General features: G+C 53.3%; 2 protein-coding genes across 2 annotated transcripts in view; both read right to left on the reverse strand.

Moving 5' to 3' along the window:
- AIF1L (allograft inflammatory factor 1 like) overlaps positions 1–25,355 on the reverse strand; it is an 803,784-nt gene that overhangs the window by 50,324 nt on the left and 728,105 nt on the right. The window lies entirely within an intron of this gene.
- Positions 1–25,355, reverse strand: part of LAMC3 (laminin subunit gamma 3) — an 89,721-nt gene that overhangs the window by 18,105 nt on the left and 46,261 nt on the right. Inside the window, exons 11-20 of the mRNA XM_050759713.1 lie at positions 25,097–25,212; positions 20,342–20,560; positions 15,876–16,064; positions 9,717–9,962; positions 8,689–8,842; positions 7,538–7,680; positions 6,797–6,975; positions 4,734–4,875; positions 3,068–3,273; positions 2,579–2,655 (exon numbers count right to left, since the gene is read on the reverse strand). Coding sequence (XP_050615670.1) covers positions 2,579–2,655; positions 3,068–3,273; positions 4,734–4,875; positions 6,797–6,975; positions 7,538–7,680; positions 8,689–8,842; positions 9,717–9,962; positions 15,876–16,064; positions 20,342–20,560; positions 25,097–25,212 — 1,671 coding nt within the window. The remainder of the gene's footprint in view (positions 1–2,578; positions 2,656–3,067; positions 3,274–4,733; positions 4,876–6,796; positions 6,976–7,537; positions 7,681–8,688; positions 8,843–9,716; positions 9,963–15,875; positions 16,065–20,341; positions 20,561–25,096; positions 25,213–25,355) is intronic.

The raw sequence follows: 25,355 nt of genomic DNA on the forward strand, positions 1-25,355 counted from the left end.
GTTTGTGTCTGTTGTCTCGGCATAAGAATTAATAGGATTTTTTTTTTTTTCTGAGACAGAGTCTCACTCTATTGCCCAGGCTAGAGTGCAGTCGTGTGATCTCAGCTCACTGCAACCTCCCTTCCCGGGCTCAAGCGATTCTCCTACCTCAGCCTCTTGAGTAGCTGGGATTACAAGTGTGCACCAGCTAATTTTTTTTGTATTTTGGTAGAGACGGGGTCTCACCATGTTGGCCAGGCTGGTCTGGACCTCCTGTCCTCAGGCGATCCACCCACCTCGGCCTCTCAAAGTGCTGGGATTACAGGTGTGAGCCACTGCCCCCAGCCAGGGCCTTACTTTTTTCTTTTTAAGAGATGGAGTCTTACACTGTTGCCCAGGTTGGAGTGCAGTGGTGCCATCACAGCTCACTGCAACCTCAAACTCCTAGGCACAAGGGTTCCTCTCGCCTTAGTCTTCCAAGTAGCTGGGACTACCGGTGTATGCCACCATGCCCGGCTAATTTTTTTTTTTTTTTTGAGACGGAGTCTTGCTCTGTCGCCCAGGCTGGAGTACAGTGGCCGGATCTCAGCTCACTGCAAACTCCGCCTCCCGGGTTTACGCCATTCTCCCGCCTCAGCCTCCCGGGTAGCTGGGACTACAGGCGCCTGCCACCTCGCCCAGCTAGTTTTTTTGTATTTTTTTTTAAGTAGAGACGGGGTTTCACCAGGTTAGCCAGGATGGTCTCGATCTCCTGACCTCGTGATCCGCCCGTCTCGGCCTCCCAAAGTGCTGGGATTACAGGCTTGAGCCACCGCGCCCGGCCTGCCCGGCTAATTTTTAAAATTATTTTGTAGCCATGGGGGTTTCACCATCTTGCCTAAGTTGGTCTGTAACTTCTTGCCTCAAGCGATCCTCATGTGTCGGCCTCCCAAAGTGCTGGGAATACAGGTGTTAGCCACTGTGCCTGGCCAATAGGACATTTTATCACACATGAAAGCATCTCAGTTTGGACAATAAATTGTACAGTCACCCCAATGTAGACAGCATAGAAGAGAGTGGTCACAACAGCTTGGGTTTGAATCCTGGCTTTATTGCTTCCAAACTGTGTGTCCTTAGGAGGCTCCTTAACTTCTCTGAATGTTTTCCCATCTGTAAAATGAGTCTAAGGTCCCTGGAGTGTAGCTAAAGGAGAAAATTGTCACAGATCCTGTGTTTTTAGGATCTTAAGCTGCTTTTCTTTTCTTTTTTTTTTTTTTTTGAGATGGAGTCTCACTCTATTGCCCAGGTTGGAGTGCAGTGGTGTGATCTCAGCTTACTGCAACCTCTACCTCCCAGGTTCAAGCAATTCTCCTGCCTCAGCCTCCCAAGTAGCTGGAATTACAGGCACCCACCACCATGCCTGGCTAATTTATGGACTTTTAGTGGAGATGGGGTTTTACCATGTTGGCCAGGCTCGTATGGAACTCCTGACCTCAAGTGATCCACCTGCCTTAGCCTCCCAAAGTGCTGGGATTACAGGTATGAGCCACTGTGCCTGGCCTTAACCTGCTTCCTTTTTTTTTTTTTGAGACGGAGTCTCGCTCTGTCACCCAGGCTGGAGTGCAGTGGCACGATCTCAGCTCACTGCAAGCTCCGCCTCCCGGGTTCACACCATTCTCTTGCCTCAGCCTCCTGAGTAGCTGGGACTGCTGGCGCCTGCCACCAGGCCCGGCTAATTTTTTTTGGATTTTTTTAGTAGAGACAGGGTTTCACCGTGTTAGCCAGGATGGTCTCGATCTCCTGACCTCGTGATCCACCCGCCTTGGCCTCCCAAAGTGCTGGGATTACAGGCGTGAGCCACCGCGCCCAGCCTTAAGTTGTTTCTTAAAGGCAGTGGATGAAACAACCCAATGTCTGTGAACGGAAGACGGATAAACAACATGTGGCATTTCCATACAATGGGATATTATTCAGCCGTAAGAGGAGCAAAGCACCCATCCAGGCCACGATGTGGATGAGCCTTGAAAACACTGGGCTAAGAAGCTAGTGGTAAAAGGCGACACACTGTGTGATTCCACTTCTATGAAATGCCCAGAATAGGCAAATCTATAGAGACAAAAAGCAGAGCGGTGGTTCCAGGGCCTGGGGGGGTAAGGAGAAACGGGGGCTGATGGCAGATGGGTCCAGAGGTGTTTTTGGGGTGATGAAAATCCTACAATTGGCTGTGGTGCATCGCTTTGCAACCCTGAGAATATAGGGAAACCACTGAATTATACAGTGAGACAGAGTCTCACTCTATTGCCCAGGCTGGAGTGCCGTGGGCAAAGGCCTCTGTATAGTGTGAACTATACCCCCAGTATAATAACTTGTATATTATACAACTCTCACAAAGAGAAAGCAGGCAGATGCTCTCCGACGCCTTCAGTCAACCAAGCTTTGCCCCCAACATCTCTGGACTCACCTTGCCTGCTCCTCCACATACTGGTGACACTGCCCCCACCAGACAGCTCTTGTAATATCTGATCCCAACTTCTGGGTGGGGGCACCTGTGGGGCTGACTCTGACTCAGGAACCCCCAGGAGAAGGGCCAGGCACAACCTCACCATGTCTTGGGACTCACCTCCCGGCGAGGGCACGGGCCTCTGTGGCCAGGTGGCTCCATTTGGTGGGTTGGCCGGGACCATCCTGGGGAATCTCCTGTAGAAAGAAGAGGAAGAGAGGAGGAAACTGACTTCCCGTCCCCGAAGGGCAAGGGCCACATCTGGCCCAATTGTGAGGCAGAACTGGATAGCACCAGTCGTTCTATAAATGCACAAAGCTGGCCACGACATCGGCATCCAGTGAGCGGAGTCCGAGGATGCAGAAACACCAATAAGGATGCTGCCCACCATCTACTGTGCATTCAGTCTACTCGGAACATGCCTCGCCCTTTGCAAATGTCCTCTCGCTGAATCCGCGGAGGAGGTACTGTGTGATCCCCATTTTGCAGATGAAATTGAGCCTCCCAAAGTGGGGAGTCATACCCAAGGCCACTAGGTCAATGGGAAGGCTGGGGCAGGGACCCATGCCCAGGCTTGGTGTGTTTGGGTAGGGGGGTCCCCTGGGATACCAGAGACGCGAGAATGGCAGCTGCGTGCAGAATCTCCTCTTCCGAGGACTCCAGCACTGCCTCCAGGTCTGCCAGCTGGGTACAGGTCTTCTGGGCTCCGGCCTGGGCACAGTGGGCACCCTTGCTCAGCCTCTGCAGCTGCTCCCGGGAGGCCTTCACAGCACCCTCAAGGCCCATCATCTGCTCCAGGAAGGCTTCCCGAACCCCTATGGGAAGCCCACAGCCCGGGGGTCACAGAGTGGTGGAGACATCACACAAAAGCCCCCACCCCAGGGGTCCCCTTCTGTGCCCTCCATTCCCCAGGCATCACCAGCCCCGAGCACCAACAGGTAGTCCCAAAGGCAGAGTCTCCCCATTTTCCAGATGCAGGCTGAGGCCCAGAGAAGGCAAACATGACCCAAGGTCCCACCCACAGTCAGTCAGTCACACACAAGGACCGGGAGAGACCCAGGCCTTCCGGGGCCACACAAGCAGTTCTGGACCCCTCAAATCAGCTCTAATTCACCATGTGGCTCACGTGGGCATTTTAAGACATGGTATCTGATAGCCCCTATTTCCACAGTGAGTCCTGCTAACAGGTTCTCAGCTCGCCTCTGTCTGGCTGCTAAAGGAATGTGGCGCTTATACACATAAAACTTCACAAAGAGGCCGGGCGCAGTGGCTCAAGCCTGTAATCCCAGCACTTTGGGAGGCCGAGACGGGCGGATCACGAGGTCAGGAGATCGAGACCATCCTGGCTAACACGGTGAAACCCCGTCTCTACTAAAAAATACAAAAAACTAGCCAGGCGAGGTGGCGGGCGCCTGTAGTCCCAGCTACTCAGGAGGCTGAGACAGGAGAATGGCCCGAACCCGGGAGGCGGAACTTGCAGTGAGCTGAGATCCAGCCGCTGCACTCCAGCCTGGGCGACAGAGCGAGACTCCGTCTCAAAAAAAAAAAAAAAAAAAAAAAAACCTTCACAAAGAAATCCAATCCATTTCAGCGCCTTTCCAGGTCCCAAGGCCAAATTCCTCCTGGCTTTAGTGACAGGTCTCTTCTTTTCTTTTTTTCCTTCCCTCCTTCCCTCCCTCCCTCCGTCCTTCCCTGCTTCCCTCCTTCTCTCCCTCCCTCCTTCCCTGCTTCCCTCCTTCCCTGCTTCCATTCATAGAAACAAGGTCTTGTTATGTTGCCCAGACTGATCTCGAACTCCTGGGCTCAGGCAATCCTCCTGTCTTGGCCTCCCAAAGTACTAAGATTACAGGAATGAGCCACCACACCCGGCCCTCCTTCTTTTTTCTTATTTACTCATTTATTAATATTTTCTATGAAATTAATATTTCTATGCACTGTGCTGGGCTACGGCAGTGAGCAAAACGGCCCAGAATCAAGACAGCAAGACCCTCCCAGTCGAGCCTCTGGAGCAGCGCCTTGTGACCCCTCGTGGAGGGAGTGAATAAATGAATGAGCCCAGCCCCATCCTCACTGAACTTAGAGTCTGGGTAGGGCAGGGACATGGGGACAAGGATTGATATTCACAAAATTACAGGTGGGCTAGGGACATTGAAGGAGAGGCCCATGGCAACAGGGCTGTGTTGTGAGGGTCCCCAAAGCATCCGACAAGACCAGACAGCAGGCACTGGGGGCCTCCCCTTGCCTCCCACCCTCCCACTCTGCGCTCCCGCTGTACCTGGAAGCAGGTGGTGGCCCTGGTAGATGTCCCCCCTCGGGGCCTCTCCCAGCAGAATGTCTAGTGGTCCCCAGGGACTGCCACAGTTGGACCCTTGCAGCCACCCCTCCATCAAAGTCAGTTTGGCCTTCAGCTTGGCTGCCTGGAGAGGACAGGAAGAAAAGGTGTATGAGGCTGCTGGCATGCAGGTCCTGCCCAGACACTCCCCCCGGCTTCTACCCTGCCACTCTCCCTGTGGGTTCCCTTCTCCAAATCCTCCCCTGGGCCTCAACGCTAAGGGTATGCCACACCCCTGAGAGCCAACCGTGCCCCCATGGTAGCTGTCGCTTCCCCTCCCATCCCCACGGCACCTGCTGACACCACTGACCACACTGCTGTCCTACCTTGAAGGGAGAGAGGAGGGGATGGGAAGGGATGCCTCATAAGGATTTCTGTCTGTCCCGTTCGCCGTGTTCCCAGGACGCCACACGGAGAAAGCACGCTATGGACACTGGCTGAATGTGCTATGAACGTCCCCTAGCCCCGTCTTTTCATCAGACAAACAATAATTGCATTTACAGAGCACTTCCTTGGAGCCAGTCCCAGCACGAATGCCTGCCACGCCCCAGCCTGATTCCCCCTGTCACCGCTCTAAGTGGCCGGCACAGGTCCCAGGCCCTGTCCGCCATTCCCAAGTCCAAAATGTTCTGAAAAGCCACAAGGCGTTCCATTCCTCACTCGACAGCGAAACCTGAACTGAAATAAACCTGTTCTGAAAAAGGCTACTTGTGGTCTTCATTTACCCACTTGGCGGAAATAGTCATCTGTTTTCCTGCCTAAATATCACCGGGCTTGACTCTGGGGGCTGCCCATTCGCAGTGGGGGATTACGTGATATTCAGTGTGGCATGTCTTTTTTTTTTTTTTTTTTTTTGAGACGGAGTCTCGCTCTGTCGCCCAGGCTGGAGTGAGTGGCGTGATCTGGGCTCACTGCAAACTCCGCCTCCCGGGTTCACACCATTCTCCTGCCTCAGCCTCCCAAGTAGCTGGACTACAGGCGCCCGCCACCTCGCCCGGCTAGTTTTTTGTATTTTTTAGTAGAGACGGGGTTTCACCGTGTTAGCCAGGATGGTCTCGATCTCCTGACCTCGTGATCCACCCGTCTCGGCCTCCCAAAGTGCTGGGATTACAGGCTTGAGCCACCGCGTCCGGCCTTTTTTTTTTCTTTTTTGAGACAGTCTAGCTCTGTCACCCAGGCTGGAGTGCAGTCGTGATCTTGGCTCACTGCAACCTCCGCCTCCCAGGTTCAAGCAATTCTCCTGCCTCAGCTTCCCTAGTAGCTGGGATTACAGGTGCGCACCACCCCCACCTGGCGAATTTTTGTATTTTTAGTAGAGACGGGGTTTTATCATGTTGTCCAGGCTGGTCTCAAACTCCTGACCTCATGATCCGCCCGCCTCAGCCTCCCAAAGTGCTGGGATTACAGGAGTGAGCCACAGCACCCGGCCTTCAGTGCATGCCATCTTATCTTTCTACAATGCCACACATTCTGAAAGCTGGCCCCACTGGTTTCTAGAAAAGGATTGCAGGCCTAACTATCTCCAGTCTGGAGTAGGAGAGAGACAGGCTTACCAAGGCTGTTGCCTGCCCAGACACATGATAATGAATGGAGTCGGGGGAGGGGAACCCCAATGGGTTAACCCTAGAGCTTGAACTCCTGACTCCAGCACCACCCACCTCCCCACTCAGAATCACCTCCTGTTAACCCTCTTTACCAAGGGGTCATCTGTGGTCTCATTCCCACTGACCCTGAGAAAGTGAGACCCCAGCCCGGCATGGTCGGGAAAGGCAGGTGACAAGAGTCACCTCTCCCCCATCCACCCAGAGCAGGGGAAGGGCCAAGGTGAGGGTTGAGCCAGGCTGGAACAGGCCCGAAGCTGGGTGGGCATAGGGAGAAGGTGGGTGGTGGGCTTGCAAGGCCTGAGCTCTGGGGGTAAGCAGGCAGTTCCTGGTGCCCGGCATAGAGCTGGCACTTGCTAGGGATACAGAATGAATGGCAAGTTGAGTGGGTTTGGGCAGACTCACCTCCTCCTTCACCAGGGCATAGCAGGACGGGCATTCCTGGCAGTGTGTGCCATCTGCCGTGAGGAAGAAGTTGTCGTGGCAGCGGTCACATTTGTAGCCCTCGAAGCCAGGCCTGCATATGCAGGTGCCGTTCTCGTGGCACTGGGCTGAGGCAGCGCCCAGTGGGGAGCACCTGCAGGCTAGAGGGGCCAGGGGCAGTGGGTGCTGGGTTCTGGGTGTTCCCAGAACGCCCTGGGCAGCATCAAAACCAGATTCCTGGGCCCTTCCCTGGAGATTCTGATTCAGAAGATTGAAGGTGGCACAGAGCCTGGCTTATTCCAATGTTCCCTGGGGATCTGAGGACCAGCCAGGTTTAGCAACTGCTAATGCAGCCCAACTCTACAGGTGAGGAAACTGAGGCCCAGAGAGTGACATGATGGCCCCAGGAACACAGGCACTTAATAGCGGCATCTGGGACTACATTTCTGGCTGGCATGAGGACGCTGGCAGGCTGCAGAGGGCCAGAGACTTGGGCGAGAGTCACAAGCACAGCCCTGCACCCACCGCTCTGGGTTCATGTGATGCTGCTCTCCTGGTCACTGCCACAGAAGCAACTCCCTCCATGCTTCCGGCTGCTCTCAGGACCCTGTCCCGTATCTGACCATCCTTTTCTCCTGCACCCATTTTCCCCATCCATCATCTCTGCCCAGAGACCTCAGGCCCAACCCTCCAGGCAGCCCGGGAAGGACCCAGCCTCCTTACCCCGGCAGCCCTTGATGGAGAAGCCAAAGAAACCCAGCTGGCATCTGTCACAGGCCTGGCCTGTGACACCTGGGCGGCAGGTGCACTGTCCAGTCTTGGGATGGCACTGGTCCTCCTGGGAGCCCAGTGGGTGACACTTGCAGCTGTGATAAGGGAAGGAACTGGGTCTGAGGCAAGCTCAGGGCCACTTCCGGCCCAGCCTCTGCCAGCTGCAGCTGGCTGGCGCCTCAGATCACAGCCCTCTGCTGACAAGACCCCATCTCCTCTTGGTGCGTGGCACAGCTTCCCCAGCTGTGCTCTGGAAAGCACGAGTCTTCTTGGATGCTCGGGGAGAAAAGAAGATAAAATAAGGCTATGGGGACAAACATGTCTCGGGGAGACTATACGCCTCTGTTGGAAAGTCACAATGCAGGCCGGGCGCGGTGGCTCAAGCCTGTAATCCCAGCACTTTGGGAGGCCGAGACGGGCGGATCACGAGGTCAGGAGATCGAGACCATCCTGGCTAATATGGTGAAACCCCGTCTCTACTAAAAATACAAAAAACTAGCCGGGCGAGGTGGTGGGCGCCTGTAGTCCCAGCTACTCGGGAGGCTGAGGCAGGAGAATGGCGTAAACCCGGGAGGCGGAGCTTGCAGTGAGCTGAGATCCGGCCACTGCACTCCAGCCTGGGCGACAAAGCGAGACTCCGTCTCAAAAAAAAAAAAAAAAAAAAAAAAAAAAAAAAAAGAAAGTCACAATGCAATCAGCATAGCAAGGGCTCTGAGAAGTCCTGCAAGGAAGAAACCTGTTTGTCCCACTTGGTGTTTCCCTGGAGTCCTCCACTGTTCCCTAAGGATGCTTGTCTAAGGTGCTACTGTGGCCAAAAGGCCACACAGTGACAGTGTCACTAAGAAGGGAATCAGAGACCAAACCGGCCGCCTGCCCACCTGGACATCCCTTAGGGCTGCTCTTGGCCTGCATCCTAGGCTGGCAGGACCATGAGTCCGATGCCAAGAGTCCATCCCTTTGCCCCCCTTTGGCAAAGGGTACAACGTGCCTGGCAGTGGGCCTAGGACAACACCTTCTGAACCAGGCCCCTCCCTGGGGGCTGCCTGGTGCCTTCTTCCATCCTGGTGAGGTCCCCAGGGCTCCAGCAGTCTCACCCTACTTACCTCCGGCAGCCCCTCCCAGGCTGGAGGTCGAAGAAGCCAGGGTAGCAGCGGCTACAGTCCCGTCCAGTCACGTGAGGCAGGCAGGAGCACTGGCCTGTCACTGGGTCGCAGGGCATCTGCTCACTGACCGAGCCCTGTGGGTGGCAGCTGCAGGCTGGGGGCAGGAGCAGGAAGGGGTGTTGGCAACAATGCAGATTGTCTGTTCCACCTTTGGGGGTCCAACAGAGGCGGAGGAGATGGCGGAGCCTCCAGAGATGATACTGCACATTCAGCCCAGATTCCAACGCCCCTGCTGGAAAAAGGCTCCAGGGCCGAGCTCCAGCCTCAGCCCGTTGACTATATCCTTAGAGGGACAGCTCAGGACGGTCATGGCGGCAGACAGTCCTTCTGAGCCTGCCCTGAGCCCTGGCAGGCTGCAGAGGGCCAGAGACTTGGGTGAGGGTCACAGGCACAGCCCTGCACCTACGGCTCTGGGTCCCGTGACCCTGCTCTCCTGGCCACCACCAGGGGAGCATCTCATTCTGGGCCAGAGCTGTGTTTCCTGCAGGGGTTCCACAAAAAGAGAGTGAGCAGGAGCCGGCAGCTGCGGCGTAGGAAAGGGCTCCAAGCACATCAGTGTGGGGCGAAGGCTGAGCTTCCATCCTGCAGGGCTCTGGGAACCTCCCGGGGGCTAAATGTTAACTGAGGCGATGCGGGGAAGCATGGCCTTGGAGACCCGGCGCAGGGCGATCACCGGGTCAGCCATTTGTGCTAACTGCAGAGCGGGAGGTAAGTGGCAGACTATCCGGGCTTTGGGATCAGAGTTTATAAGATCTCCTGGCTGAAAGAGACCCTGGAGAGAGGCAAACCCCTGTGCTTTCTGGACACGGAGACAGGGAAGGGGAGTGACCTGTCTGAGGCTGGATGGCCTTGCAGAGGGGCCAGCTGGTTCCGGTGGGTTCCTCAGCCACCCCTTCTGGGTCCTGAGCCAGGGCAGAGGAGAAGGGGCCCACTGTGCACCACCCCGGGGACTGGAGGTGGGTACTCACGCTTGCATTTGTCTGCGGGCCGAGGGACCAGGGCGCTCCCGTAGAAACCTTCACGACAGCGCTCACAGTGGTCACCCGCGGTGTTGTGCAGGCAGCGCAGGCAGTGGCCAGACAGGGGGTCACAGTTGCCCACGGCATTGGGGTCCACATTCCCGCTGCACTGGCACTGGTAGCAGGGCTGGGGGGGCCCCGAGAGCCCCAGCGGGTCCCCAAAAAAGCCATCATCACAGACCTCACAGCGCCGCCCTGTGTGTAGAGGGAGCACGTGTGAGGAAAGCAGTCAGCTGGGCCCACCAGGGATGAGGGTGGGTGTGAAGCAGAGCAAGCGTCCCTCCAGCCTCCCCGGGGCAAAGCACAGGCTTGGGCAGGAGGACCTGGGACCAGCTCCCAGTGGCTGCCCACAGCTATGTGGTCCTGGGTAAGCCACTGCACCTCTAGGAACTCAAGTTCCTCTTCTCTAAAGTAGGGATAACAATGGCGGCTCCCCACAGGACTGTGACATAATTTGTGAAAAGCGCTTAACATCCGGCCTGACATGTAGTAAGCACTCAGCAGCAGTGGCTATCATCACATATCTGTCCTCACACCCTCATCATCATCGTCGCCATCATCTTCACCATCACTACTATCCCCATCAGCACCTCAACCATCATCATGACCTTCCTCATCATCATCTTTTATTATTTTTATTATCGAGATGGAGTCTCATTCTGTCACCAGGCTGGAGTGCAGTGGTGCGACCTCGGCTCACTGCAACCTCTGCCTCCTGGGTTCAAGTGATTCTCCTGCCTCAGCCTCCGTAGTAGCTGGGATTACAGGTGCACACCACCATGACTGGCTAATTTTTGTTGTTGTTGTTGTTGTTGTTTGAGATGGAGTCTTGCTCTGTCTCCCAGGCTGGAGTGCAGTGGCACAATCTCAGCTCACTGCAAGCTCTGCCTCCCGGGTTCACCATTCTCCTGCCTCAGCCTCCGGAGTAGCTGGGACTACAGGCGCCCGCCACCTCGCCCGGCTAATTTTTTGTATTTTTAGTAGAGACAGGGTTTCACCGTGTTAGCCAGGATGGTCTCGAGCTCCTGACCTCGTGATCCGCCCGCCTCAGCCTCCCAAAGTGCTGGGATTACAGGCGTGAGCCACCACGCTTGGCTATTTTTATTATTTTTTGAGACGGATTCTCGTTCTGTCACCCAGGCTGGAGTGCAGAGGTGCAATCTTGGCTCACTGCAACCTCCACCTCTGGGATTCAAGCAATTCTCCTGCCTCAGCCTCCCAAGTAGCTGAGACTACAGGCATGTGCCACCATGCCTGGCTAATTTTTTTGTATTATTAGTAGAGATGGGGTTTTGCCATGTTGGCCAGGCTGGTCTCAAACTCCTGACCTCAGGTGATCTGTCCACCTCAGCCTCCCAAAGTGCTGGGATTACAGGCGTGAGCCACCACACCTGGCCTTCATCATCATCTTGATCATCATCTTCCTCATCATCTTGACCATTATCCTCATCCTCATCACCTGCTTCATCCTCATGTTGACCATCACCTTCATCTTCATGATCTTGACCATTATCCTCCTCATCATCACCTTCATCACCATTGTCATCTTGACCATTATCTTCATCATCATCACCTTCTTGACCATTACCCTCATCATCACCCATGGTCGCCTGTGGTGTTGTGAGCCAGCGCAGGCAGTGGCCAGACAGGGGGGTCACAGTTGCCCACAGAATTGAGGTCCACATTCCCACTGCACTGGCACAACTGTCATCGTCACCTTATCTTTATCATCACCTCATTGTCATCATTCTGATCATTATCCTCATTTTCTTCATTACCATTGTCTTGATCACCCTCTTCCTCACCTTCTTTATTGTCACCATCCAACGTCAGTCACCTGCTTCTCCTGGTCCTCTTCCTCATCCCCCTCTTAGCTAGGTGGAATTTCCTGTGCAGTCCCTGGCCCCTTTACCTTTTCTGCTTCTCATGTTTCCTGAACTTCCTCTAGACTGTGCATTGCAGATCCTGCCCTGCTTTCTGGGTTTGACTTGGACTTTCTGGCTCATCTTCCAGCCCCCAGGTCACTGTGAGCCACAGAAGAGATGCTGCGTGAGGGGGCTTTTGGAGGGTGGTTCTAGGGATCCACTCTGGACACAGATGGAGCATGAAAGAACATACTTGTTCCAAGTGCTTCATGTGGTATCAGCCACTCTTTATAAACATGTCCATCTCTCTGCCTATCTCTACATGAAACCAATGTCAGGCCCAAGTAATAGCCACGGTCCCCTGGACGTGACAGGAATGCTGCCTTGCTCACATTATTTTTTCTTTTTCTTTTTGAGATGGAATCTTGCTCTGTCGCTCAGGCTGGAGTGCAATGGCATGATCTCGGCTCACTGCAACCTCCATCTCCTGGGTTCAAATGATTCTTCTGTCTCAGCCTCCCAAGTAGCTGGGATTACAGGTGTGCACCACCATACCCAGCTAATTTTTGTATTTTTAGTAGAGACGGGGTTTTGCCATGTTGGCCAGGCTGGTCTTGAACTCCTGACACCAGGTGATCCACCTGCCTCGGCCTCCCAAAGTGCTGGGATTACAGGTGTGAGCCACCGTGCCTGGCCACTTACATGTTTTTTTCATGTTCCTCTTGACATTTTTACACTGCTCCAACATTACAATGAGTATGTACATTTATTTCTATTTTTTCATTTATTTTTTCTGAAGTTACTAAGTCAGTCAAGAGTACGTACTAATTTTATAATTAAAAAATAGCTGCTGCCATTGTGAAGAATAGTTGTGAGCTCCTTGTGTCCTCAAAAGTCATTGGTCAGTTGAAATGAAGTTAATGGTACTGGCCGGGCATGGTGGTTCACTCCTATAATCACAGCACTTTGGGAGGCTGAGGTGAGTGGACCACTTGAGGCCAGGAGTTCGAAACCAGCGTGGTCGACACGGCAAAATCCCATCTCTACTAAAAATACAAACATCAGCCAGGCGTGGTGGCGAGTGCCTGTAATCCCAGCTACAGGCAGGAGAATCTCAGCTACAGGCAGTTGAGGCAGGAGAATCGCTTGAACTTGGGAGGCGGAGGTTGCAGTGAGCTGAGATTGCGCTGCTGCACTCCAGCCTGGAGGACAAAGCCAGACTCTGTTTCCAAAGAAAATAACTTAATAGTGCTAAGGGCAACCCTGAAAAGGGAAAGGGGGAATGGAATGGAATGGAACGGAAAGGAAAGGAAAAGACAAACTGGAACAGAGGTCAAGGTCGAGGCTAGCACCCGCCTTGTGGATTCTAAAATAGAGATAAAATAAGACAGGAAAGGGGGAGATTGAAACTGATGATGAAGAATGAGCCCCATGGTTAAGTGGCCATTCACCTGGAACCAGGTGGGGACAGCTCACAGGGCAGGAGGCAGCTCTGGAGGTCCTGGGAAGGGCTGCAAGGGGCCAGGATGGCAGGCAGGAGTCATCCCGGGACAAGTGAGAATCAGGACTTGACCTCGGTCAATCCTGACTCAGACATCCCCAGGTGAGCTCTCAGTGTGCCAGGCCCTCCCAGGACCTAGGGGACACTGGCGTGGGTAAGAAGGGTAGTGGCAGAAGGTCCCAGGTCTAAGGTCCACTCCAGGTGACCCTCCCTCCCAAGGGTGGTCCCCTCTGCACACAGCACTGCCTGCTCCCCTGAAATCCTCCCTCAGGTATGTCTCAGCCTGGGTCCGCCTGAGCTTCTCTAACTGTCCATTCTCACTGGCCTCGCGCATGTCTGCAAGCCAGGGGAGCCACAGTCGGGAGCTAGAAAATGTAAGGAAGATAATGAGAATGGAGGGACAGCATGGTGGCCAGTGGGGTGCAGGGTCCTGCGGTGCAATCTCCGTCCCTCGGTTCCTGAGCTCCTGGCTCTGTGGCCATCCACCCTGCCCTGTTGGCTACTGGCTGCCAGAGAACTGCTTTCAGAACGGTCCCAGTGAAAGCACATGGCATTTGACAAATCAATTTAATGCAGCCACAAGTACCAAAAGCAAAATCAGATGTCTAGGAATCTTAAAAACATTACACTACGTGAAACAAGCCAGACCCAAAAGAACAAACACTATATGGTTCCATTTAAATGGAATACTGGGAGCAGTCAAATTCATAGAGACAGAGAGGAGAACAGCTGTTATCAGGGGCTGGAGGGAGGAGAGGCTATTCAACAATTTTTTTTTTTTTAATTTTTTTGAGATGGAGTCTTGCTCTGTTGCCCAGGCTGGAGTGCAGTGGCACACTCTTGGCTCACTGCAAACTTCACCTCCTGGTTTCAAGCAATTCTCTTGTCTCAGCCTCCTAAGTTGCTGGGATTACAGGTGCCTGCCACCACTCCCAGCCAATTTTTGTATTTTTAGTAGAGATGGGGTTTTGTCATGTTGGCCAGGTTAGTCTTGAACTCCTGACCTCAGGTGATCCACCCGCCTTGGCCTCCCAAAGTGCTGGGATTACAGGCGTGAGCCATGGCGCCTGGCCTCTACAATACATTTGATCAGTGCGGTTTCTGTCTGGGATGATGAAAAAGTTCTAGAGATGGATGAGTGACAGCTGCACAGCATTGCAAATGTACTTCCTGATGCTGAGTTACACACTTACAAATGGTTAAAATGGCAAAATTCATGTTATATATATTTTATCACAATAAAAATTAATATTGTAATATGCCAAAAGTCAGCGAATTTACTTTATTTTTTGAGATGGAATTTCACTCTTGTTGCCCAGGCTGGAGTGCAGTGGCGCAATCTCGGCTCACTGCAACCTCTACCTCCTGGATTCAAGTGATTCTCCTGCCTCAGCCTCCCGAGTAGCTGAGACTACAAGTGCGCGCCACCACGCCTGGCTAATTTTTTGTATTTTTAGTAGAGACAGGGTTTCACCGTGTTAGCCAGGATGGTCTCAAATTTCTGACCTCGTGATCCGCCCACCTCAGCCTCTCAAAGTGCTGGGATTACAGGCATGAGCCACTGCACCAGGCCTGTACTTTATTTAATTTTTTTTTTTTGATACAGAGTCTGGCTTTGTCGCCCAGGCTGGAGTACAGTGGTGAAATCTGGGCACATTGAAGCCTCCACCTCCCAGACTCAAACCATCCTCCCACCTCTGCCTCCAGAGTATCTGGGACCACAGGTGCATGCCACCACACCCAGCTAATTTTTGTATTTTTGTTTTTTAGAGGTGCGAGTCTCGGTATGTTGCCCAGGCTGGTCTTGAACTCCGGAGTAAAGCGATCTGCCCACCTTGGCTTCCCAAAGTGCTGAGATTACAGGCATAAGCCACCACACCCAGCCGAATTATACGCTTTAAATGGGTGAACTGTCAGGTATATGAATAGTATCTCAATAAAGCTGCTTTTAAAAAAAAATCAGAGTCGAGGATGTCTGAGTCCAGAGCAGGAAAGAATGCAAGGAGTCTGAGAACAAGGGTGGGCGTGGGTGGTTCTGCCTCGCACATCACCTGATGACATTTTTTTAAAGGCTAGAAGTTTAATCGAGGTTTTCCACCTTAGCTGTGTAACAGAATCACCCAGGGAACTTATTCAACTATTACTAACCCGGACTCTAAGGGGCCAGGGACCAGATATGAGGTTTTTTTTTTTTTTTTTTTTTTTGAGATGGGGTCTCGCTCTGTCGCCCAGGCTGGAGTGCAGTGGCCGGATCTCAGCTCACTGCAAGCTCCACCTCCCTGATTTACGCCATTCTCCTGCCTCAGCCTCCCGAGTAGCTGGGACTACAGGCGCCTGCCACCTCGCCCGGCTAGTTTTTTGTATTTTTTAGTAGAGGCGGGGTTTCACTGTGTTAGCCAGGACGGTCTCGATCTCCTGACCTTGTGATCCGCCCATCTCGGCCTCCCAAAGTGCTGGGATTACAGGCTTGCGCCACCGTGCCCGGCCCAGATATGAGTATTTTTAAATGGCCCAAATTCTAAATGGCCCAAATTCTGCTGGCAATATGCAGCAGCCTGGGGCTCTGGTTATGGGGCTAAGGGATTCCGTGTCCCCAGAGGTCATGCCTACTGCCTATAAGCTGGGCTCTCCCTCACGGGCCACACCCTAAACGCAGGGCCCTAACCCTGGAGCCCAGGGCAGAGTCACAGCGCCAGGACTTGGCCCTCCGTGGGGCAGGGCTCCGGGGCAGGAGTCACTCACCTCTCTGGCCCGGGGGGCAGTGGGTGCATGCCACCTCCCCGCTCTCTGGGATGGTCGTGCAGGCCGACTGGCCAGGGCAGGGACAGGGCTGGCAGTCATCGGCTTGGCCCGCGAAGGGGTTGCCATAGAAACCCGGCAAGCAGCGTTCACAGGATGGGCCCTCGGTATGATGGCTGCAGACACAGATCCCTGAGGGGCAAGACAAGCACCTGTTTAGCACTATCTGAACCCTGAATGCCCAGAGATGGTGGGCATCCTCGCAGGAGAGGTCAGGGGAGCACATCCCGGGCAGAAGTGGGGTGGGAACCTTTCCCAGGTGGAGGCAGCAGAGCCTGGGGATTGAGGGTCCAGGCCTGGAGCTGGACCACCCGGTTCATGTCCACTACTCACTGCCTGTGCAAAGCTGGGCAAGTTGTCCAATGCCCCCATACCTCAGTCTCCTCATCTGCAAAATGGGAACAACCGCGGCACTGACTTCAGAGGGTTCTTGTCAGGGTCCAACAAGATCATGCATTCAAAGTGCCTTGCAGACTCTCTGGCACACATAATCATCGGTGCTGCTGTTATTATTATTATTACTAGTCGAGACAGTCTCACTCTGTCACCCTCATCGGTGCTGCTGTTATTATTATTATTACTAGTCGAGACAGTCTCACTCTGTCACCCAGGCTGGAGTGCAATGGCGAGAATCTTGGCTCACTGCAACCTCCATTTACCAGGTTCAAGTGATATTCCTGCCTCATCCTCCCAAGTAGCTGGGATTACAGGCGTGCGCCACCATACCTGGCTAATTTTTGTATTTTTAGTAGAAATGGGGCTTCGCCATGTTGGCCAGGCTGGTCTCAAACTCCTGACCTCAAGCGATCTGCCCACCTCGGCCTTCCAAAGTGCTGGGATTACAGGCATGAGCCACTGCGCCCGGCCAGCACTGTTATTATTTTGTATTCCGAAATCTCTCTCTGAACCAACAGGTGACACAGCTACCATTTGCTACACGGTTGTCCTCTTGATTCCAAGGGACCAAAAGGAAGAGCAACTTTTCCTAAGGGAGACACAGACCCAGAATTCTGCCTCACATGACTTTGCAAAGAGGTTCCCCTTGATGTAGTTTGGGATACACAGGGGATACCTAGTCTCAGAGGCGGGAACCCGTTTCTGCCCTCTGGCTCCTTCTGATGGTGGATTCTGCAAACTCTTCTTCCCCAGGCTGACCACACCTGGCATCTGCTCAGAGCCTGGGGTGTCTGAGAAGGGAGGCCCACTGCCAGGGGCTGAGTGAGAAGCCTGGCTGAGACGGGGTTAACCAAGACCACCACTTCCAGGAGGTCCCCAGGCAGCACCCCAGCAGCCGAGGCAAGGTGACCTGGGAGGAGGAGTGAGGACCAGGTCACTCGTGCACAGCAGGGCTGGCATCCAAAGGGAACTGCCCCAGCCTAGGCCCAGCACCCGTAGGCTCATTCCTCCTCCCAGCCTAGGGAGCAGGGTTACACTGCCCATTTCACAGATGAGGACTTGGCCAAGCTGAGCGGGATGCTGTGGCAGGGCCAGAGGCTCTGTGGGGATGACAAACTGATCCCAGCTATGGAGGACTCTGCTTCCTCCAGAGGGGCTGTGGGAAGCACTGCAGCAGGGAGGGATTACGTGGCCTCATCTGGGCTTGATTATTGATGCCTGCCACGGACACAGAAGAGAGAGTGCCCTGTATGCGGTGTGTGGCATGTGGCGTGTGGCTGTGGTTGCCCTCCCTGGCTATGTTGGCTGACTTTTTTTCTTTTTTGGGATGGAGTCTTGCTCTGTCGCCCAGGCCAGAGTGTAGTGGCGTGATCCTGGCTCACTACAGCCTCCACCTCCCGGGTTGAAGCAATTCTCATGCCTCAGCTTCCTGAGTAGCTGGGATTACAGGCACCTGACCACACCTGGCTAATTTTTGTATTTTCAGTAGAGATGGGGTTTCACCATGTTGGCCAGGCTGGTCTTGAACGCCCGAACTTAGGTGATCTGCCTGCCTTGGCCTCCCAAAGTGCTGGGATTACAGGCGTGAGCCACCGCGCCTGGCCTCTTCCCCTTCCCCCCACCAGAGTCTTGCTCTTGTCGCCCAGGTTGGAGTGCAATGGCGTGATTTCGGCTCTCTGCCACCTCCACCTCCTGGGTTCAAGCGATTCTCCTGCCTCAGTCTCCTGACTAGCTGGGATTACAGGTGCCCGCCACCACGCCCAGCTAATTTTTGTATTTTTAGTAGAGATGGGGTTTCACCATGTTGGCCAGGCTGGTCTCGAACTCCTGACCTCAGGTGATCTACCCACCTTGGCCTCCCAAAGTGCTGGCATTACAGGCGTGAGCCACCACGCCTTGCTACTGCCTTTTTAGGAAAAAAATGCCCAGTAGCCTTCTTCTCAGAGAGCCCCCACCTGCTCTGGGGAGGCAGCAGGCGTCTAGGCATGAGGCCTTCAGTGTGGGAGTAGAGAGAGGCCTGGGTCCAGCTTTCTCAGGTGCCTCCTGGCCATGTGACCTCGAGCAAGGCCAGGTCTGCTCCTATAGAAGTGGGGATCAGGCCAGGCGCGGTGGCTCAAGCCTGTAATCCCAGCACTTTGGGAGGCTGAGACGGGTGGATCACGAGGTCAGGAGATCGAGACCATCCTGGCTAACACGGTGAAACCCCGTCTCTACTAAAAAATACAAAAAAAAAAAAAAAAAAAAAAAAAACTAGCCAGGTGAGGTGGCGGGCGCCTGTAGTCCCAGCTACTCGGGAGGCTGAGGCAGGAGAATGGCGTAAACCCGGGAGGCGGAGCTTGCACTGAGCTGAGATCTAGCCACTGCACTCCAGCCTGGGTGACAGAGCCAGACTCCGTCTCAAAAAAAAAAAAAAAAAAAGAAGTGGGGATCAGTAGGCAAGGCATGGTGGCTCACACCTGTAATCCCAGCACTTTGGGAGGCTGAAGCAAGAGGATCACTTGAGGTCAGGGGTTTGAGACCAGCCTCAACATGGTAAAACGCCACCTCTACTGAAAATATAAAAATGAGCCGAGCATGGTGACGGGTGTCTATAATCCCAGCTACGCAGAAGGCTGAGGTGGGAGGATCTCTTGAACCCAGCAGGAGGCTGCAGTGAGCCGAGATTGCGCCACTGCACTCCAGCATAGGCAATAGAGCGAGATTCTGTCACTCCCCACAAAAAATAAAATAAAATATAAAACAAAAAATAAAACAAAAAGAAGTGGGAATGAGTAGCCAGTAGTGACCAGGCCCTGGGAGTCCAGGCTGGAGAGAGGCACAGCTCTGCCACCTGCTGGCCATGTATCTGCCCGTGGGGCCCTCCCCTGTGAGACGGGACAGGAAGGGTCCTGGCTCCCGCAGAAATGTCTGCAGGAGTCAATGATGTAGTGTAGAGAAGGTGAATAGCACATATAGGAACCTGGTGATACTATTTTATTATTTCCCAGGTGTCCTGAAAAGTACAGACTTTAATTATCTGCGCTTCCCTGAGGCAGTCCCGGTTAGCTACGGCTGAGCTCTGATGCAACCCAGGCCTGTGTTTTCAGAGCCTCAGTGTCTCCTGACCTCCATGTGGCTTTGTGCAGAAACAGAGGCTGTGTATATACTGTCAATATCCCCACCTTACAGAAGAGGAAGCAGGCTCAGGGAGGGAAGTGACTTTCTCAAGGCCACTAAGGGGTAAGGGTGGCAGGTCTGTGGTTCTGGGTTGGCACCTGTGAGCTGCTGTCACCTGTGTGACCCTCATGGGAACCCTCCTGCTGTCACCCGCCATGCTGGTGCCTCTGCCCTTCCTCACAGCACCTTCTGCATGTAAGAACCCCTGAGGTCTTTCTCTGGTCCTTCCTGGGAAAAGGATCAGCCTGGGGAGAAGGTGGCACGGACAGACGGCCCGCATAGCAGCTGGCTTCCAGCTCTCACCTGATGCATAAAAAGTCCTTGGCACAGAGTCTGAGGCTTCGATAAATTCCAGTAGAAAACTTTTTTTTTTTTTTTTGAGACAGAGTCTCGCTCTGTCGCCCAGGCTGGAGTGCAGTGGCCGGATCTCAGCTCACTGCAAGCTCCACCTCCCGGGTTCACGCCATTCTCCTGCCTCAGCCTCCCGAGTAGCTGGGACTACAGGCGCCCGCCACCTCGCCTGGCTAGTTTTTTGTATTTTTAGTAGAGACGGGGTTTCACCGGGTTAGCCAGGATAGTCTCAATCTCCTGACCTCGTGATCCGCCCGTCTCGGCCTCCCAAAGTGCTGGGATTACAGGCTTGAGCCACTGCCCCCGGCCAAATTCCAGTAGTAACTTTTATTAAAATATGAGGCGCCCAGGCAGTAAGCAGCACGGGAAAGCTCAGTGTCCACACTGCCCCTCAGCTTGGCCAACACCTCAATGCCTGTGCCAGGCTGGTCCTGTCCAGGTCAGTACTCATCTCGCTGTTTTGGGTATAACCCAGGTGCCTTCAGATGGGGTGCCGGGACACTCACCTGTGTTGGGGTCACAGGTGCCATGCTGGTTACAGGTGCAGGGGACACAGCTGGCATAGGGACCCCCCTGTGGCGTCTCCCTCTTGTATCCCGGAGCACAGGATTCACAGAACTGGCCCATGTAGCCACTGGGACATGAACAAGTCTCCACCCAGGAGGCTGGCGGGGAAAGCCCTGGCCGGGCGGATGTGAGCCGGACCTCAGTCAGGAACACTTGGCCTGCAGGGCGAGAAGGGAGAGAGGAGGAAAGGAGGCACAAGCTCCCCGCACATGCTTCCCCCCAAAACCCTCCTGTTCACATATGAACCAGGCCCACGTATATAAAGGCTGCCTAGCAATCAATGATTTTTTTTTTTAATTTGAGACAGATTCTCACTCTGTCACTCAGGCTGGAGTGTAGTGGTGCAATCATAGCTCTGCAGCCTTGACTTCCCAAGCTCCAGTGATCCTACCATGTCACCCTCCCAAGGAGCTGAGACTACAGGTAAGCCACCAAGCCCAGCTAAGTTTTAAAAATTTTTGTAGAGATGGGGTTTATCCATGTTGCCCATGTCTTGAACTCCTAGCCTCAAGTAATCTTCCTGCCTTGGGCCTCCTAAAGTGCTGGTATTGCAGGTATGCGCCACTGCGCTGGTTGATTTTTTTTTTTTTTTTTTTTAATAGTCAATTCAAGGGTAAGGGAGATGAATCGGCAGTTTTCAAGAAGAAATAGATACGGCTGAGAATTTTATGGAAAGATATCCACTCCACAGGTTATTAAAGATATATAGATTTAGGCCGGGCGCGGTGGCTCAAGCCTGTAATCCCAGCACTTTGGGAGGCCGAGACGGGTGGATCACGAGGTCAGGAGATCGAGACCATCCTGGCTAACACGGTGAAACCCCGTCTCTACTAAAAAAATACAAAAAAATAGTCGGGCGAGGTGGTGGGCGCCTGTAGTCCCAGCTACTCGGGAGGCTGAGGCAGGAGAATGGCGTGAACCCGGGAGGCGGAGCTTGCAGTGAGCTGAGATCCGGCCACTGCACTCCAGCCTGGGCGACAGAGCGAGACTCCGTCTCAAAAAAAAAAAAAAAAAAAAAAAAAAAAAAAAAAGATATATAGATTTAAACAACGATGATACCATTCACACCTCTCAGACTGGTAACATTTTATAGATGAATTTTAGTGGAGGATGGGGTGTAGGAAATTCACCTGGCCTGCTCATAACTGAATGCTACATTTAGGCAAAGTGTAAGGTCTATTTCTAAAGCTTTAAGATTTTTCTTGTTGTTTTGTTTGTTTGTTTGTTTGTTTTGAGACAGAGTCTCGCTCTGTCGCCCAGCCTGGAGTGCAGTGGCGCGATCTCGGCTCACTGCAAGCTCCGCCTCCTGGGTTAACGCCATTCTCCTGCCTCAGCCTCCCGAGTAGCTGGGACTACAGGCGCCCGCCACCACGCCCGGCTAGTTTTTTTTATTTTTTAGTAGAGACGGGGTTTCACCAGGTTAGCCAGGATGGTCTCGATCTCCTGACCTCGTGATCCACCCGTCTCAGCCTCCCAAAGTGCTGGGATTACAGGCTTGAGCCACCGCGCCTGGCCTGTTTTGTTTGTTTTTAAGAGAGACAGAATCTTGCTCTGTCACTCAGGCTAGAGAGCAGTGGTACAACCATAGCTCACTGCAGTGTTGAACTCCTGGCCTCAAATGATCCTCCTGCCTCAGCCTCCCAAGTAGCTGAGATCAAAGGTGTGTGCCATCATACCCAGATAATTTTTAAATTTTTTGTAGAAAAACAGTTTCGCCCTGTTGCCCAGGCTGGTTTTGAACTCCTGGCCTCAAGGACTCCTCCTGTCTCAGCCTCCCAAAGTGCTGGAATTACAGGCACAAGCCACCACGCCCAGCCTAAAGTTCTAAGTGTTATAGGAGATTTTGAGACTAATGACTAGAACAGGATTTTGATGTAAAAGAAGCTAATTGACACAGAAATGTCAGTGACATTTCTTACCTGCAAGGAAAGTGAACATTTTGCGTTTAGATAAACTATAATGGGTATGTTTTAAAAATAAAGAAATCTGATATTTGAAAAAAAATGAGTGTGGATGTATGAATACTAATCAGGAGGTTTTGCTTCCAGTAACAGAGGAGTAGGGGATCCTGGCAGATGAGCCTTACCACAGAAAACAACTATAAACTCTGGGCAAAATATGAAAACGACCATCTGTAGACACAGAACAGGGAGACCAGGGGCGGCCGACACTCCTCATCAGAGCAGCCCTTCTGAAGGAAAATTTGGCAGCGTGGATCAAAATGGAAAATACTCCCTCTTTGACCTAATATCTCCATTTCCAGCACTCTGTCCTAAAGCAACACTTATACTGGAATACCAAGACTTTTCTATGAGGCTGGTCCCTATTCCCTGTGACACGGCTGTAATTGGGAAAACTGGAGACCACTCAAGTGCCTGTCAATAGGGGGATGGCTAAAACCTCACAGAGCATCCACACCGCAGAATCTTACACACCAGACCCAGAAAACCAGGTTTTCTACGTGTAATGACAAGGAACAACCTCCAGGACACACTGTTAGCTGACAAAAAGCAAGTCCCAGGATATTGTACTGTGTGATTACTTTTCTTTCTTTTCTTTTCCCTCCCTGCCTCCCTCCCTCTCTCTCTCTTTCTTTTTCTTTCTTTTTTTGAGACAGGGTCTGGCTCTACCACCCAGGCTGGAGTGCAGTGGCATGATCTTGGCTAACTGCAAACTCCGCCTCCCAGGCTCAAGTGATTCTCCCTCCCAAGTAGCTGGGATTATAGGTGTGCACCACCACTCCTGGCTAATTTTGGTATTTTTAGTAGAGACAAGGTTTCCCCATGTTGCCCAGGCTGGTCTCAAACTCCTGAGCTCAAGCGATCCACCTGCCTCGGCCTCCCAAAGAGCTGGGATTACATGAGCCACCGTGCCTGACTGTGTAATCACATTTCTATGTTAAAAAAAAAAAAGGCCGGGTGCGGTGGCTCACACCTGTAAATCCCAGCACTTTGGGAGGCTGAGGTGGGCGGATCATGAGGTCAGGACATCGAGACCATCCTGGCTAACACGGTGAAACCCCGTCTCTACTAAAAATACAAAAAATTAGCCGGGCGTGGTGGCGGGCGCCTATAGTCCCAGCTACTCGGGGGGGCTGAGGCAGGAGAATGGCGTTAACCCAGGAGGCGGAGCTTGCAGTGAGCCGAGATCACGCCGCCACTGCACTCCAGCCTGGGCGACAGAGCGAGACTCTGCCTCAAACAAACAAACAAAAAACAAACAAACAAACAAAAATACAGATGTTAAGCACATACACATAGAAAGATTTAGAGACAGGCCTCCCAAAACATTACCCACGGAAAGAGGAAGTTTGGGGATCGCAGGTGCGAGGGAGGGTCACTATGTCGCCTGCTTCTCCAGTGCATTCCAGCACCCTTGTACTCAAAAGAGGCCTGGGGAAAACTGACCATTTGAGCCAGAGGTTCTCAAAAAGAGCAAAGTCTCCCTCCCCTGGAAGCAAATCTGAGGACATGTTGGTTGTCATGTGGATGAAGAGGCCTAAAGTTCCCGGAAATTGACATTCCCAGAAACTCCCCACGTGACTATCAAATGTCCTGCTTGGTGCTGGAAGGGTAGAAAAACCCCTTTGTAAACATCTGAGCCTAGAGCTCAGCTTCATTTTACACACAGACAGTAGGGCTTTTGTTTTTTGTTTTGTTTCTTTAGAGACAAGGTCTCGCTCTGTCACCCAGGCTGGAGTGCAGTGGCACAAATCACTATAGTCTCAACCTCCTGGGCTCAAGCGATCCTCCAGTCTCAGCCTCCTGAGTAGCTGGGACTACAGGTACAGACCACCACACCAGGCTGTTTTTTTCTTGTTGTTGTTGTTGTTGTTTTGAGATGGAGTCTGGCTCTGTCGCCCGGTCTGGAGTGCAGTGGTACAATCTTGGCTCACTACAACCTCCGCCTCCCACGTTTAAGCGATTCTCCTGCCTCAGCCTCCCAATAGCTGCAATTGCAGGTGCATGCCACCATGCCCACTTAATTTTTGTATTTTTAGTAGAGACGGGGTTTCACCATTTTGGCCAGGCTGGTCTCGAACTCCTGACCTCATGATCCACCCGCCTCGACCTCCCAAAGTGCTGGGATTACAGGCGTGAACTTCTGCTCCCGGCCTATATTGATTTTTAAAATAGTGTGTGTGGGTAGGTTATCATGAGGAACACATCAGAGGCTAAGGCTGTCAATCACTGTGACCAGGGTGGGAGGTGGTGACAGATCCCCATCAATGATGTGTGAGAGCTTGGCCCCCTTTGGGAAGACCAGACCCTCCTAGGGTGGCTTAGGTAGAATACCACCAGTGACCAGCATGGGACTCACTCTCCCAGGGGACACCTGGACTGCCGGCTGTGGGCTGTGTCCGGCAGGGACCGGGGCTTGGTGGATTCAGCGAAGGTGGAGTGCCCACACCCAATGGGTCTGGGTGGCTTGCTGGCCGCACACCTGCCTCTGAGGCCCATCCTTTAGACCTCTCTCCTGTCCAGTCCCTGCGTCTGACCTCAGCCACCATCCCCACTGCCTTCACAGGTTATATGACCTCTGGCAATGGTCCTGACTTTTGACTCAGATTTCTTCTTGGCAGGACAATAACCACTGGCCACCAGGTCCCAACAAGACCGTGGCCCCAGGAGCCCAGCCCAGTTCTGAGAACTGGCAAGCGCTCGGGTCTTGGGCATGTGGTTGTCTTTACTGACCAGCAGGGCTGGGGCCGGGACTGACACGGAGGCGGAGGCTGGTCAGGTTGGTGAGGAGCCGCTGGAAGTGGAAGGGGGGCAGCGGAGGGGCCACATCCTCAGAGGTCTCCTGCAGGCTGGCGAGAGAAGCGGTCAAAGTGAGATCCCGACATAGGGTGGGGGTGCCACAGCTGGGGATGGGGTGCAGCCCCCCAGACCACAGGGGCATCTGAAATGTGCCCGGACCTCAGAGACCACCCCTCCCACCTCCCCATCTCTC

This window comes from Macaca thibetana, chromosome 15, assembly GCF_024542745.1.
Source record: "Macaca thibetana thibetana isolate TM-01 chromosome 15, ASM2454274v1, whole genome shotgun sequence".
NCBI classification, from domain to species: Eukaryota; Metazoa; Chordata; class Mammalia; order Primates; family Cercopithecidae; genus Macaca; species Macaca thibetana.